The 16,439-nt window shown below is 45.0% G+C and overlaps 1 protein-coding gene across 7 annotated transcripts in view; it reads left to right on the forward strand.

The window, feature by feature from the left end:
* Positions 1 to 11,083, forward strand: part of PARP4 (poly(ADP-ribose) polymerase family member 4) — a 122,203-nt gene extending 111,120 nt beyond the window's left edge. For 4 of the 7 annotated variants that reach the window (XM_073339260.1, XM_073339270.1, XM_073339310.1 and 1 more), the window contains 3 exons: positions 5,931 to 6,033; positions 8,210 to 8,339; positions 9,998 to 11,083. In XM_073339260.1, the coding sequence (XP_073195361.1) occupies positions 5,931 to 6,033; positions 8,210 to 8,339; positions 9,998 to 10,172 (408 nt within the window). In that variant the 3' untranslated portion in view covers positions 10,173 to 11,083. The remainder of the gene's footprint in view (positions 1 to 5,930; positions 6,034 to 8,209; positions 8,340 to 9,997) is intronic. The other 3 variants (XM_073339280.1, XM_073339300.1, XM_073339321.1) reach the window with 1 other exon arrangement.
* The last annotated feature ends 5,356 nt before the right edge of the window (positions 11,084 to 16,439 follow it).

The following is a 16,439-nucleotide window of genomic DNA, read 5'->3' on the forward strand; positions in this document are numbered from 1 at the left end:
TCACCTTCTCTCTCAAAACAATGGGCTGATCCTTCACCCCAGGCTGTGGATTCTCCACCTCCAGGCTTGGCTCCTTCTTAGTTCCAAGGCTTAGAGGCAGAATGGTCTGACGAGCTGAAGGACATGTTGCTACACAGCCAAAAGTTGACCACCCGACATACTTACCTACAAAATGGAAACGATTCCAAGTTTGTTGTCATTCTAAACACATAGAACCAACCTCATCTTCCCTCCCTCTGATTTGACACTACATTTTAGACCTCAAGAGGTCAGCACTCTCTCACAGCTCCCTTAAGGTACATCTCGCAGTGAAAATGGCTTTCCATTGCCAGGTAGACAGATTCTTGGTGTTTGCTCACTCGCTGATGCGTAGATTCCTTAAGGGCATTGGGAATCTCTCCCTGCATCAGCCTGGGATCTTAATCTAGTTCTCAGGGCTTTGACTAGACCTTCCTTTGAGTCCATAGCAACTTGCTCTCTCTTACACCTGTCCATGAAAACAGCATTTCCAATTGCCATTACCTCAGCTAGGCACATAGGAGAAAAAGCGGTCCTGATGGCACACTCACCATTCACAGCCTTTTTTAAAGACAAAGTAATCCTAAGGCCATATCCCAAGTTTCTCCCTACTTTCTCTGCACTTTCCATATGAATCAACAGATTCATCTCCCTGTTTTTTCCCAAAACCGCATTGTGATAACAGGAAGACAATTCTGCATATGCTACATGTTAGAAGGGCATTAGCATTGTGCTTGGACAGAACTAAGGACTTTAGGAAATCCCCTAAATTCTTCCTTTCGTCCACAGAAAGATCCAAAAGTTCTGTGAGATTGGCTCAAAGACTATCCAAATAGGTCTCTGGTTGCATTAATCACTGTTATCAAGGGCGGAATCTGCTTCCATCCAGAGTCCATGCGCACTCCACAAGGTCAATTTCTACCTCGGTCACATTACTTAAAGATATCCCTATCTCAGTAATCTGTAGAGCAACGACTTGGGCCTCTGCCCATACTTTTACAGAACATTATGCAATCACTTAAGATTTGGCCCCCAGCACCATCTTTGACTCCACACCACTCTCTGTAGTGACAGACTCCAGTGGTGGGTCCTGCTCGGGAGTCACCTATAGTGGAGCACCCATAGGGATACTACTCGAAGAAGAAGAGGAAGTTACTCACCTTGTGCAGTAACGATGGTTCTTCGAGATGTCTGTCCCTGTGGGTGCTCCACAACCAGCCCTCCTCCCCAATACTTTGGAGTGCTCTATAGGGCTCTGCAGTGGAAAGAGAAGTGAGGGGACTTCGCCCGTGCAGCGCTAGATAGCCTCGAGGCAGACCAGGAGGGAGGGAGAGCACATATGTGGGCTCAACTGACACTGCTACCAAAAATCTCCGATTAGAGGTGCAGGAGCGCACATACACCTACAGTGGAGCACCCATAGGGACAGACATCTCGAAGAACCATCGTTACTGCACAAAGTAAGTAATTTCCTCATTGCAATTTGACTGGTCGATCCTGGAGACTCTCCCAGTTGATCACGATCTCTAGGCGCTAAAAGTCTGGTGGTGTAGCGGGGCTGCCGCTAAGGCAGGCTCTCTGCCTGCCCTGGCCCCATGCTGCTCCCAGAAGTGGACAGCACGCCCCTGCAGCCCCGGGGAAGGGGAAGGTGGGCACGGGTCTCTGTGCACTGCCCCTATTTGCAGGCACCGCCCCTGCAGCTCCCATTGACCAGGAATGTGGAACGCATTGGCCCCTTCCGGGAGCAGCATGGGGCCAGAGCAGGGAGGGAGCCTGCCTTAGCCCTGCTGCACCGCCGACCGGGAGCCACCCGAGGTAAGTGCCACCCGGTGGGAGCCCACACCCCAACTCTCCTCCTGGAGCCAGCACCCCATACCGCCTCCTGCAACCGAACCCCTCCTGCACCCCAAGCCTCTGCCCCAGCCCTGAGCCCTGTCTCAGAGCCAGCAGGCCATACCCCCTCCTGCACCCCAACACTCTGCCCCAGTCAGGAGCCCCCTCCTGCACCCAAACTCTCTGCCAGAGCTTGTACCCCTCACTCCCTCCTGCACCCCAATCCCCTGCTCCAGGCTCACAGTTTCCACACTGCAAACCCCTTGGCTCCAGCCCAGAGCCCGCACCCCCTCCTGAACCCTAACCCCCTGCCCCAGCCCAGTGAAAGTGAGCGAGCAACGGAGAGAGGGGGAGATGGAGTGAGCCGGATGGGGCTTTGGGGAAGGGCAGAGCCTCAGGGAAGGTGCAGGATAGATCCTGGGTTGCCATTTAAATTCAAAAAGTGATCTTGTGCATAAAAAGGTTGGAGACCACTGCTCTAGACTAAAGAGTAGCTATGTCACCCTTGCCCTGCAATCTTGGGTGCCTTACGATGCCATGCTGAAGGAGTTCCCACCTGGCTTGCTCACAAATAGCCTTCCAGCATGCAAGCCATACCCTGAGTATTTGTGTGTAACTGCGGCCTGCCAACCAGATTTGGATTACACTCCAGTTCTCACCAGCCTCGGTTATACTACAGCATGACCCCAACATACCCCCAGTCTTAGATTTCCCCCCAGAAATATATGTCCTTTACTGCCCAGTCCTCTCCTGGACAACAGAAGTTATATAAAGTCTGTTATTTCTTTAATAGAAATTATATGCATACAACTTGCCACCCCAAATGGAGTTTCCATATATTTCAATTTAAACACACCAGATGAGATAAAACAAAAAAAACCCCAAGTTTATTAACTGCAAGGAGTAAGATTTTAAGTGAGTACAAGTAATGAGGCATAAAAGTCAGACATGTTTATAAGAAAAATAAAGGTTAACCTCAACTGGTGCATATCTTAACTATGGGTACGTCTTCACTACCTGCTGGATCGGCGGGTAGTGATCGATCCCCGAATCGACACCTGTACTCCACCTCAGCAGGAGGAGTAAGTGGGGTCGACGGGGGAGCCGCCGCAGTCAGCTTGCCACTGTGAGGACAGCCAGGTAAGTCGAACTAAGATACTTTGACTTCAGCTACGTGAATAGCGTGGCTGAAGTTGCGTATCTTAGTTCAAACACCCCCCCTCCCCCAGGCCCAGGCCTTAGTTACATTCAAAGCAAAGTTTTCTCACCACATGCTTTCAGAAGTCTTACTGACCAGACTTCTTAAGTCAGGACCTCTTTTCCCAGAGTCCAATGAACGTTTTCTTTGTCGCTTCAGGTGCCGTTAGTGCAATGGGCAGTGAGAGGAGGTGTCATTGGGTGTGTCCCTTTTTTTTTTTATAGTTTCAGTTCCCCGCTTAAAAAACATTTCCAGCTGGGTACCAAGAGACAAAAAGTCTATGGGGAAGGATGTTTCCTGCTGCTTTTTCCTCACCGGTTTCAGCTTTCTTTATTTCCCTTCGTGCTTGATAACTCTGTTTGCAGCTTAAACTCAAATTAAGCACACATTCCTTTGTTTGAGGTAGACCTGTTTGCCAACTTCTGCTTGGGTAGGGCTGTGATTTGGAACATGTGTTAATAACATCATACAGGGAAATTTTATAACTTAACATACAATGTTGCCACACATATTTTATCAGGATAGTATTTACTAGCAAATTATGAATTTTCAAATGATACCTTACAAGACATGCTTTGTACAAAAAAAAATTACAATTGTGTGGACACGGATACATTCTGTCACACTGTCTCTTCCTAATAACTGGGGTCCCCTCCACTGGACAGGTATCCTCAGTGCAAGAGGATACCATGACATCATCTGAAAGGAGGGTCCCAACTATGGGATTATTTCCCTCTACTCCAGTTTGATGTTTTCCTTCCCCAAGTCTTTCAACCTCCTCAGCAGCACAGAGGCTGTCATACTGGGAGAGGGACTGTTTTATTGTGTCCTGGAAAATCTCCTCTACGTACATCTCTGTCTCTCTTAGCTCATCTAGTTCATTCACTCTGGTCTCAAAGGCCTGAACTTGGTATCTGAGGGCTGTGAGCTGCTTGCACTGAATTCACACACATGCCACCTGCCCCCACGGCAGGTAATCATACCTGCTACGTTCAGTGCAATAAACTGGATAGCCCCCACTTTGATGCTGGACGTCTGGCTGCATTATTTTTACACTTGTAGGATTTTTTGGGTGCAGGGAGAGGGGAGCAGTGTTTATTGGCCTAAGTTTAGAGAATGTTTATTGGGTATATCTGGCTTCGTGTTCCCTCTTTAAACTCACTCTCATTTGCTTCTCCTGTTGCCTGTCTCCTCTGGTCATTGTAACAGCCTTCAGCTGTATTGTCTATAGCAGCTGTTCTTCACTTTGGGGTCAAATCCAGTGAGTTGCAACATTATATAATTCCTGCAGGATTGCCAAACTTGAGCATTCATTAAAGAAAAAACGTTTCTAGTACAATGTAATTTACTATTGTAATTAAGTTTAATGGGACAGATTTTCCAACACCTTGCCTCCATTGTAATGTTACTTTGTGTTTACCTGATTATGCCTTTAAATCAGATATTTAGTCATCTAAATTACCTTAATTGTGTCCGCAAGTAACTGTGGGCACAAAATTGCACTTGCAGTTTTTGTTCTTGTAAAGCTGCAAGAACAAAAATGCAGTTCCAGTTCAGGCTAGGCTAAACATTTAGCCTATTGAATATTTAACATTAGAGAATCAATATTTTTTAAAATTATGCAAAATCAGATTTGATTTCAAGATCATTATCCTTATCACCTGGGACACATTTTGATTTGAATGTGAAAGTTCAAAGCTTTGTGTTCCACCTGTTTTGAGAGTAGCAAACGGTCTAGTATGTGTCTTTTTCCTACTTATCAGCATTTCCAATCTCGTGTCAAATAAAATGGAATGGGATTTAATAAACTTCACATTGTATTTTACAATACAAATAGCCCATTTACTAATTTCATGGAGGCTGTTGTTTTCTCAGTGGAGCGGATCCTTTTCTGCTGAATTCAGTTGGGGAGGTACTCTACTTTGAGCATTATTTTTAGGGTAATTTTCAAATTATTTATTTTAAAACTTCTCGCAAGTTAATATTTTATTGTTTGGTTTGTATCTAACTGAGTATCTGAAAACAAAGAACTTGCTGCTGGTGCCGCCGCTGCTGCCCCACTTCCCTCTGAACAGGGCCGGCTCCAGGTACCAGCACTCCAAGCAGGTGATTGGGGTGGCAGTCAGAAAGGGGTGGCAGAGTTTCCGCCGCCGCGGCTACTGGGCAGCAGCTTCTCCGTTCCGCTGGCCACGGCGGCAATTCGGCAGCGGCTTCTCTCTCTCCTGCTGTCCGCGGCGGCAATTCAGTGGCGGCAGGTTTTTTCACTGCTTGGGGCCGCAAAAATGGTAGAGCTGGCCCTGCCTCTGAAACTCAATGTTCCCACCTCTTGTGCTTTCTGATCCCCTGTCTCAACCTCCCTATCCCACAGAGGTTCACTTCCCACTCAGCACACCCCACTCATTATTCTAACCCACACATATCATTGCAAATAACACACATTACTGTACGTGGGATAAATAATGGAAAGAAGCTAATGGTTTGCAGTCATCTTATTGGCTTGTTTTTAGTACTCCATTGATGTAGGACTGGTCAGATAATTTATTCCAGAGGTTCTCCAACTGTGGTACATATGTCACTGTTAGTATGCCGGCTGCGGCCAGGAGGTATGTGGATTGGTTAAGGCATAGCCTCACAATAAGAATCCATTTTAGCTACACTAGTTAATGTCGATACATCATGCTTTTGAATTTTAGATCTTAAAGTTTGAGGATCACTCACTAATTCACTAAAGTTCATTATATTTTTTGCATAAGTCATTTGAACATTTTATTGTAATTACTTTCCTAGCTGTACTTTGAAATTTCTAATGTGATTTTTGCAATGTCTTGAATGTTTTAGGAAGACTTTTGTCTGTTTTTTTTTTCTTTGGTTTATTTCACAGGATGGTTTTTGGAATCTCAGCCCAGAACTTGGGGTTATCTTGGATCTTGATGTGGATTATTTAACCAATATTTTCCTTGCAAAAAAAGGCATTTGGTCCCTAGGTAAATCAGTTGTTTTCTCATTCATTAAAAGTAGCTGGACGGTAGTACAGTTAATGTTTTGGTTTTTTTTTTAAATGTATGCGTGTGCAGTAGAGCTTATATTAATGTATATTTTCCATATTACTAACAATGGCTTAAGATGGGCTCACCCTGAATTTTAAATAGACACTATCAATTTGAAGTGTTCTGAAGTAATTAATTTTTAAAAATTCAAGATTCTGCTAGAGCGTCCTTTCAGTGGTGTGTTCTGGCTGCTGTGTGCCTGTCCTATGGAGGCAGCATGTTATGGGCATCCGTGGAGGTTCTTTTTGTCCCGGTTATTATACATGCTAGATTAAGCAACTCTGAAATGTTTAATTGTATTAGCAAAAAAATCAGACTCAAATGTTCCCACTTTCATCCTCAGACGGGTGGGGCCCCTTCTACATAATGGGGAGGAAGGCAAAATGGGGCCCAGCTGAGGCCATCCCTCCCCCAGCACCCTGCTGGCCCCAAAACTATGCAGGGGAATCCCCCCTATATTCTGGGGGCAGTAGGACCCAGGTAGTGCTGCTCCTTCTCCCTCTTCCCCCCATGTGGGCTTGGAATTAAGCAGCAAAGAGGAGCCAGCCACTGTCTCCAGCCACTAGTGACAGAGACATACAAAGCAGGGATCTTGGAGAACTTTCTGTAGACTAGACTTTCTCTGCCCTGTGCTGAATGGCTGTTTGCTTCAAAACTCCCCTCCTCTCCTTCAGTTTCCTCACCTTAGCTTTACTCCAAACTTGTTGCCCCTTTTACCCTCTTCTCCCCTCACCCTCTTCCCTTCACTTTCCATTTAGCTGACCTGCTACCTCTCCCCTCCATAAAAATAGAACTATCATGACATTTGGATGCCTATAGCCAATCGTCTGCTCAGCAGATTGGTTGAGGGTAGAAGTGAACAGGGACCAGCTGGATGCTTTCCACACAAAATGTCAACATCATATACTGGGCATAAAGTGGAATGACTTCATCTGTAACGCAGATGTTTATGGTTGTTCAGGTCTACAGACTACTGGGGCCATTGCCCATAGGCGGTGCCTGATGATTTTCAGACATGTCACTAGGATGCCACAAGACGTTCCAGTGAACGCTGTTCTCTGGGTGGCTTGTAACATCCAAGATAAAATTGCACCAACCGAGGGGTGGAGGCGACCAGAGGCAGATCCCCTATTACATGGGTTCATCAAGTCTGTCCCAATGTTGGATTCTCGGGCTGTCAAGCCTTTGCGGTTGGGCAGGAACGGACCAAATGGCAAACAATTGCTATGGCCAACTGTCTGGCTAAGTGTTGAACAAGAATTTGCTTCCATCATATTGTTCACTCTGCTTGTGTGTATACCCTTCCCTCCACATCATGTGTTTGTGTTGTTTGTTTAGATTGTAAGCTCTTTGGGGCAGGGATTGTCTTTTTGTTCTGTCTGTAGAGTGTCTAGCACAATGGGATCCTGTCCATGATGGGGCTCCTGGGTGCTAACGTAGTGCAAATAATAAATAATAGTACATTCTGTGTCATCTTCCAGCTCACACATACATTCCAAACTACACTGATGTACTGCTTCTTCCCACCCTTTTCCATTATGTTGTTTACATCTTTCATGTACACATTTCCTTATTCCTTTTCAGCTATTGCTCTGTGCTGTTGGCAGGCAGAAAATTAACATGAACAAAGTTTGTCCTCTCTGAATCACTAGGGGACAGGCTTAAAGTGTGCATGGGGAGTGCAAACTGGGCAAAAATAAAAATTGGGTTGAGGTATGCACTTTAATCACTGTCTTACCAAAGCTGCTGCTCCAGTGCTTCATCAGAGATCAGAAATCCTACAAGTTTCCCCTTGCTGCTTGCACAAAGACCTAAGTGGAACATGATGGAAGCAACCCCAAACCACAAAAACCCAGCAAGCAGCACACTGCCAGCCCTTGGGTTCTGACTCCAACACAGGAGTGAACTATATGTCTCCGAAACGGCTTCTAAAAAAGCATGGATTACTGTGTATATTGGGTGATGAAACAAAATTAAACAGCATTAGGATAACCAGATTTTGTGAGCATGACTATTACTTTGCCAGCAAGTACTACAAAATATCAAATATTAACTTTCTATGTTAACAAGTAACAATTATACTAAGAATCACACCTTTCCCCCTCCTTTTTAGGTCCTAAAGGAAGAGAAGTATTGCAGTTGATTGCTACACTTTTGGTGCTGCAGTTCATACGGTATAAACAGCAACTGGAAGGGATAACCTTCAAATCTCTAATGAAACTGGATGATTCGCCCACTTCAAGGTGTGCTTTAGATTCATGCATACATTAAATATTTAATGTATGAATGTAAACTGCTGAACATTTTAACATGTATAAGATGAATAGTTATTGGGTATTGGTAACTAATATACTACAGGATATGGATGTAGACAAAGAATGAAAAGTATAATTGACAGTGTCTATGCATTGCTTCTTACAACAAAATCTTTGTTTTGAAAATATGGTCTATAAAATTAAGAAATACATAAACAATGTCCTGCATCAGCAAAAAACCTTTATTTATAAAGTAAATGGGAACAGAATTAATTTTAGGGCTCGATGAGGCTCTTAGATATATGGCACAGATCATCTACCCCTAATATCAACATCCTCCACACCACAGTCCCCACCCTGTCCATTAACCCTCCAAGTGGCCTGGGAAATGCAGATGCTCCCCACACAAGAGCCCTCTGCAATGTAATACAGCTGCATGCTATATTACATTTTGCATGGACGATCTCTGCATCGTGGAACTCCCCTTTACTGTGGGGTATAATGAACACCAGACAGCTGGGGAGCCTGTCAGCATCACTCCACCAAAGGGAAGGGGGAGAGCAGCAGAGATCTAGGAGAGCATGAAGGAACAGGAACACCATACAGATGGCTCTGGCCTCCAGCAGATTCCCCATGGTATGTGAATTCTGGGAGTTGAACTGCTGCATGTAGTGTGGGGTATTATACCCCACCTTCCTTCTCCTTCCACCCACCCCCAAAAAATTATAGGAACTTGCAGCAAGGAAAACCTTGCAAAATCTTCCTCTGCAGTCTCTCTGCCTCTGGTGTTTCTGTGGGAGATGTTATCTGGCTCTAAATACCTAGGGCTTCTGTGACAAGTTACAAATAACACGATAGATGTGTCATGTTGCTTAATGCGTTACTGGAAGGCACACACCTACTACATGCTGAGTATGGTATAAAAACCTAAATAGACTAGAGAGATGCTTAAATTGGTTTTGTCCTGTAACCTCAATCAGGAATGCAGTACATAATAAAATGTAATGTTGGGTTAAAACAGTAGGGAGAGAAGGAAAATGGGAGGAACTCTGCATAGATGTGAACACATTGAGAACCCAAAAGTTGAGAATCAAATCTGATATTACTGTCTTGATGAGATGTTTTTTATGGACTAATTTCACGCCACCGAGATCACTGGAGTAGCTAGTGCACATTAGCTACTCTGCATTCTTACACTTTGGAAGTGTATTAAGCTAAAGTGCATAAAGGCACTCAGTGCGAATTAAGAGTGTCCACACAGGGAGTTTGTGCGAAGTAGACAGTGCACTTTCAAATCACTCCTTAGCTTATTCGACACTAACTTCCCCATGTAGACAAGCCCAAAAATTTGTGAATTTGACCCTACATCTCTTCCTCCATGACAGCTGCTCAGGCTGGACTCTGTTTTTTCTTGAAATCTCTGCCTCAAATTATCATATATATATAAAGCAATCTTTTGTTAATGATTGGGTTGAAGTATTGTTGATATTTTCTTCACCAAGTGACTTTGTTGGCAAGGACAAGATTTTTTTCTTGTATCCTTTGGTGCATTTGATTGTACTTAGTTTGTAGACAGCTGCAGTAGCTGCTCGGTCAAGTCACTGTTCTCATATTTCAGTATAATCACACTTTATTTCTATATACAGTGCTATTCACTGGGCTTTTGCTTCAGTAAAGAAAGCAGTGGAATGGGTAAGAAGAGTTGACAGACAATTTCCAGCCATCTGCCATCGACTTGAACTTGGGAAGGATTGGGACTCTGCCACTAAGAAGTTGTTGGGTATCGAGTTAATCAGCACCAACTTTCCTCCAAGTATTTAATCACAGAAAACTTCTATAAAAGTTAACTACTTTACTTTACTCATTTTGCAATTATAAGACAAATTACAGGAGTTCACTGCATTAATAGAGGATAATTTGATTTTATATCTGTATAAGGATTGGGTAGTTTTAATATCCAGGAAATTAACCAAGGGCATGGAAATTTGGGGTCTTTTCTTATATTGTCATCAATAAGGACAGGGTAATTTTAAATTTAAATATAGTGTTTTACTAAGTAAACATATACTGCAATTCACTGTTTAAAACTCAATGTCTAGCTTCCATGTTAGATGATTTTTAATTGAAATAAACCATTTTGCAGTGCTAATGCTTTTATAATATGTTTAATATAAACTTGATTTCTTCTATAAATCTTACCCACTTCTATGGACCAGTAGCACTATATAAAAAAACTGTAATATAATAAAGGAATTACATCAGCAAGGAAATACTTCAGTACACTGATGTTGACAGTATAAGAACCTGAATAATAAAAAGCGAATAAACATTCTTTATTACATTTCAAGGTTTTCACTTAGGTAGTTAGATAATTCATTTGGTTGAGTTTCTCATTGAAATGCAACCAGAAGAAACTGCGTATCTGTGATAATCATTATGGGCATATTACTCTCTCATGTCAGCAATCTGTGAATTACTAGATCCCTAACTGCTTCTGGATGTCCAGGTAGCAACCTTATCTTTCCAACACAGACATTGCTACTTTTACCTGTGTCTTTGGCACCTTGTGGTTGGACTACTGCAATGTGTTTTAAAAGGAACTGCATTTTAAGACAGTGTGGAAAATGCTGCAAATGCAGAAAATGGTTATCTGCTTATTCAGAGAGACAATATAATGCTAAAAATCTCACTTTGGTTTGAAAACTTATTATCTACTGTACAGTTGTTACAATAAACACCTAATGACTAATCTCTGAAAGTCATTTAAAAAAGCATATTTTTCTGGCTTTTTCAGATTGTTTAACAGCATTTTGCGCATAGTCAAATTCCCTTGTTTGTGTGAGTCTTTTACACAAGGAGAGAGAGAGAGAGAGACACTCTTGAAAGACAGGAAATGTGATTGCAAAACCACAAAAATTGGCAGGGAAACTTGGGGCCAATTTAGGCCTCTTCTACACCACAGAGTCTTGTCAACATACAGCAACTGCTTTAATTAAACCGCTGTTGCATGTCTACACTATGCTCCTAGTGTTGGCAGAGTGCATTCACACAAGCAGCTCTTGCATCGATACATAGAGCAGTGCACTGTGGGTAGCTATCTCACTGTGGAACTGGCCGCAGGGTGCTTTGGGAAGGGTTTGCAGTGCCTCATGGGGCAAGTACAGCATCACATGATGCACATTTCTCAATCCCATTGTTCCATGGGCATCCTACTAGATTGCCAGCCACTTTTCAACTGAAGGGGGTGGGAGGAGAGTGTGTGTGTGGGAAGAGACAGAGTGTGTGGTGTTGGGGGAGTGGGAGAGAGAGTGGGTGGGGGGAGTGTTGTGGGAGAGTGAGGGTGTCGGCATGCTGTTTTTTTAAGTTCAGACAGCAGCCAGAACCATCTAATCCTGAGGCAGGGGGAAGGAGACACCCCCACACACACACACATCAGGCCCCGCCTCCCTCCCTGGTTCTGTACAGCATACCAGTCTCTCCCCACCTCTCCCACTTGCAGCAGCAGCCTTCTCTGCCTGCCACTGTGTTCCTAGTGCGAGGGAGAGCAGGATTCCACATTAATGGTTCTGTGATTCCTCTGACTTTTCCCACTTCCCTCAGCCCACAGAGCAATGATCCACCTCCCCTGTAGTCCAGGCAGGAGAGCATGTTGCTGTTTTCCTGCTGGGAGCTGCATGCTCAACATATGAGCTCTCCACGCTGAGGAAATTAATGTCAAAACTTCCTGGAGCTTTGAAAGGGGAGGGGCGCATGCCTGCAGAGAAACAGAGTTCAAAACAGGGAGCAGAATGGTCCCAGCAGGCATTGTGAAATATTGGGGGAGGCCAGTTACGGCGATATAATAAATGGCGGCATCTACACTGTTGCTTTGTTGCTTTAACTTTGCTGCAAAAAGCTCTAAGCCTCTCATTGAGGTGGTTTTATTTTGTCAGCAAAACAGGAGAATTTTGCCGCAAAAAGTAGCATTGTATGGACACCTCCACTGTTTTGTCAGCAAAAGCTGCCTTTTGCTGACAAAACTGTGTAGTGTAGATAAGGCTTTAGTTACTGAAACTACCTTTAACTCTTCTTTAAAAATTACATTTCAAGCTAACATTGTCCCATTAAGGGTTATTTCGCACAGAAATTCATTGATTCCAAAGCCAGAAGGGACCATTATGATCATCTAGTCTGCCCTTCTGTATAACACAGGCCATAGAATTTCCCCAATAATTAATTCCCAGAGCATATCTTTTAGAAAATCATCCAATCTTGATTTTAAAATTGCCAGTAATGGAGAATTACCATGATCCATGGTAATTTGTTCCAATCGTTAATTACCCTCACTGTTATTTCTAGTCTGAATTTGTCTAGCTTCAACTTCCAGCCACTGGATCTTATTATACCATTGTCTGCTAGACTGAAGAGCCCATTAACAAATATTTGTTCCCCATGTAGGTAATTTTAAACAGTGATCAAGTCACTCCTTAACCTTCTCTTTGTTAAGCTTCAATAAATTGAGCTCCTGGGATCTCTCACTATAAGACATGTTTTCTACTCTTTTAATCAGTCTCCTTGCTCTTCTCTGAACCCTCTCAATTTATCAACATCCTTCTTGAATTGTGCACAGTATTCTAGCAGCAGTTGCACCAGTGCGAAATACAGTGGTAAAATAACTTCTCTCTGCCTATTTGAGATTCTCCTGTTTGGGGATCCAAGGACTGCATTAGCAGAGCCAGTGTCTGGGCCCCTTAATGAGCACAGCTGGCCTGTAGTAGGCTGCCTGATTGGCTATGCCAGTGGGTCTCAACCAGGGGTACATGTATGCCTGGGGTTACGCATGGGCATATATTCCGGGGGGGGGGGGGGGGTACATCAACTCATCTAGATATTTGCCTAGTTTTACAACAGTCTACATAAAAATCACTAGCAAAGTCCGTACAAACTAAAATTTCATACAGACAATGACTTGTTTATACTGCTCTATATAATATACACTGAAATGCAAGTACAATATTTATATTTCAATTGATTTATTTTATAATTATGTGGTAAAAATGCAAAGCAATTTTTCAGTAATAGTGTGCTGCGACACTTTTGTATTTTTATGTCTGATTTTGTAAGCAAGTCATTTTTAAGTGAGGAGAAACTTAGGAGTATGCAAGACAAATCAGACTCTTGAAAGTAGTCTGGAAAGGTTGCGAGCCGCTTGGCTATGCTACCGAGTTGGAAGAGTCAGCACACCAGCTCTTAAGCCCAGCAGCAGCATCAGTTGCTCAAAGCATTTGACCATGGCTTTGATAGCTCCTGCACTTGCTTGTTTTCAGTCCTGCTCCTGCCTTGTTCCAGGCCTGTTCCTGCCTTGCCTTACTCCAGGCAACCTGGCTCTGACCCTCGGCCCTGGCATCTGGCCTCTGACTCCAGTTCTGACCCTGTGCTCTGATTCCTTACTCAGGCTCTGACACTGGGCTCCATGGGTGGTGGGCGGAGCCCTCCTCTGGGGAGACTAGCCCCAAGCTCTGCCCCTTCCACCTGTGCCCTTCCCATGGCAGAAGCCCTGAGACCCCCCTACACCCTCCACCCAGAGAGCCTCTCGCAGCCGCAGGAGTCCCGGGCTGGCTGAAGCCCTGAGTCCCTCCCTCCACATGCCCGGAGGAGCCCCGGGCCAGCCGCAGCCTGGAGCACGCACACACACACCCACACACACGGCTGGAGGAGCCACAAGTTGGCCGAAGCCCCAAGCCACCCCACCCGGGGGAGCCCAGGGCTGGCCGAAGCCACGCCATGCCTCCCCTGCCCGGACCCAACCACGCAGGGAAAAGCGTCTGTTAGAAGACACTTTTGATATGCCCCACGCAGATTCCAGGGCAGCTGCGCAGGCGGTATGGGCCTCCTCAGCCACCCTGGAACCTGCCTGGGGCATGATAAAGCAATAACTTTGCTGCGAAACCCTGCAACTGGGGGACCGGCGGCCACGGCAGCACCAGGGGAGGCGGAATTTCCCCCAGTCTATTATACCCACCGCCCATGCTGGGCTCCTAGCCCTGGTTACCAATTCCTGCTCTAACCATTAGAAATAGGGTGACCAGATAGCAACTAGAAAAGGAGTACTTGTGGCACCTTAGAGACTAACCAATTTATTTGAGCATGAGCTTTCATGAGCTACAGCTCACTTCATCGGATGCATACCGTGGAAACTGCAGCAGACTTTATATATACACAGAGAATATGAAACAATACCTCCTCCCACCCCACTGTCCTGCTGGTAATAGCTTATCTAAAATGATCATCAGGTGGGCCATTTCCAGCACAAATCCAGGTTTTCTCACCCTCCACCCCCCCACACAAATTCACTCTCCTGCTGGTAATAGCTCATCCAAACTGACAGTAGCCTGTTTCCTCTTGTTTTTTCCTACCCCCCCCCCCAGATGTTCTGGTTTAACTTGGATTTAAACTTGGACAGTGGTCAGTTTGGATGAGCTATTACCAGCAGGAGAGTGAGTTTGTGTGTGTATGGGGATGGGGGGGATGTGAGAAAACCTGGATTTGTGCAGGAAATAGCCCGACTTGATTATCATGCACATTGTGTAAAGAGTTGTCACTTTGGATGGGCTATCACCAGCAGGAGAGTGAATTTGTGTGGGGGGGTGGAGGGTGAGAAAACCTGGATTTGTGCTGGAAATGGCCCACCTGATGATCACTTTAGATAAGCTATTACCAGCAGGACAGTGGGGTGGGAGGAGGTATTGTTTCATATTCTCTGTGTATATATAAAGTCTGCTGCAGTTTCCACGGTATGCATCCGATGAAGTGAGCTGTAGCTCACGAAAGCTCATGCTCAAATAAATTGGTTAGTCTCTAAGGTGCCACAAGTCCTCCTTTTCTTTTTGCGAATACAGACTAACACGGCTGTTACTCTGAAACCTGTCAGATAGCAACTGTGAAAGAACGGGACGGGGGTGGGGAGTAATAGGTGCCTATACCTATTACCCCCCAAAAATAGGACTGTCCCTTTAAAAATGGGACATCTGGTCACCCTAATTAGAAAGAACCATCCATGTCCTGGGTACTGACAGTCTGAGCAGCGCAAATAGAAACACTAAGAGAACTACAGCTGATACATGAAACATGAATTCTAGAAAGGCCAATTTCTCTCTGATGAACATAGTGGGAGCCCTACAGACCTTGCAGGCCCAGGCTGCCACCCTGCAGGTACAGAATGTGGTCCGACAAGCTCAAACCATGCCACCTTCAGCTCCAACCCCGCTGCCTGCAAGCCCACGCTTCCTGCCTGGCAAGTTTAATAGCAATCATGACAAATTTTGTGGGTTTTTCAATCAGTCATAGCCCAGTGACCAAGCCCGAGTAGTTACCTGACTGATTATCAGCCTACTTACGGGGGGAGGCCCTAGCTTGGGTGTCTCTGCTCCTAGAACAATCAAGCCTGCTTCTAAGACAATTTGAGGACATTTTTAGAGCTATGATGATCTTTGATTATCCAGGTTGTGAGTATGGCCAAAGCTATGCTTCACCTGTTGCAGCAGGGACCCCAGCCAGTGCTAAATATGCAGGAGAGTTCTGACACTTTGGTAGGAGACACTATGTGGAATGAGGGCACCCAGAGTTATCATTTCTGACTTGCCCTCAACAACGATAGATGAACTGGCACAGGTGGAATCCCCATCCAGCCTTAATGCTATAGTCGACCCATGCATCAAGATCGATGACTGCCTGACCAAATGTCGCTGAGAAAAAAAGGTAGTCCTCCTGGCTCCCGCCAGCCCTTCCAGCTCCAGCCTCCCATATCACCAGTCCTTCCTCTCTTGCTCAAATGCATGCAAGTCAATCACCTCTCTGACATGGAGAAGAATGGCCCCACCTCTCTGACATGGGGAAGAATCAGTGCTGGGAACCAGGACACTTTGCATCAAGCTGCCCTGTGAAGGTCCAGGCTGCACCCTGATCAGAAAACACCAACCCTCAGCCCTGATAGGGGGAGTCCAGGCTGGCTCGGTGCTATTCCCCTTTCCCCAGCAGGCTACTCGAACACGCTGGTTTTGGTAGAGTGGTGTTACAAGCTGCACGTCTGTGAACTCTGAGCCCACCTCC

This window comes from Lepidochelys kempii, chromosome 1, assembly GCF_965140265.1.
Source record: "Lepidochelys kempii isolate rLepKem1 chromosome 1, rLepKem1.hap2, whole genome shotgun sequence".
Lineage (NCBI taxonomy): Eukaryota > Metazoa > Chordata > Testudines > Cheloniidae > Lepidochelys > Lepidochelys kempii.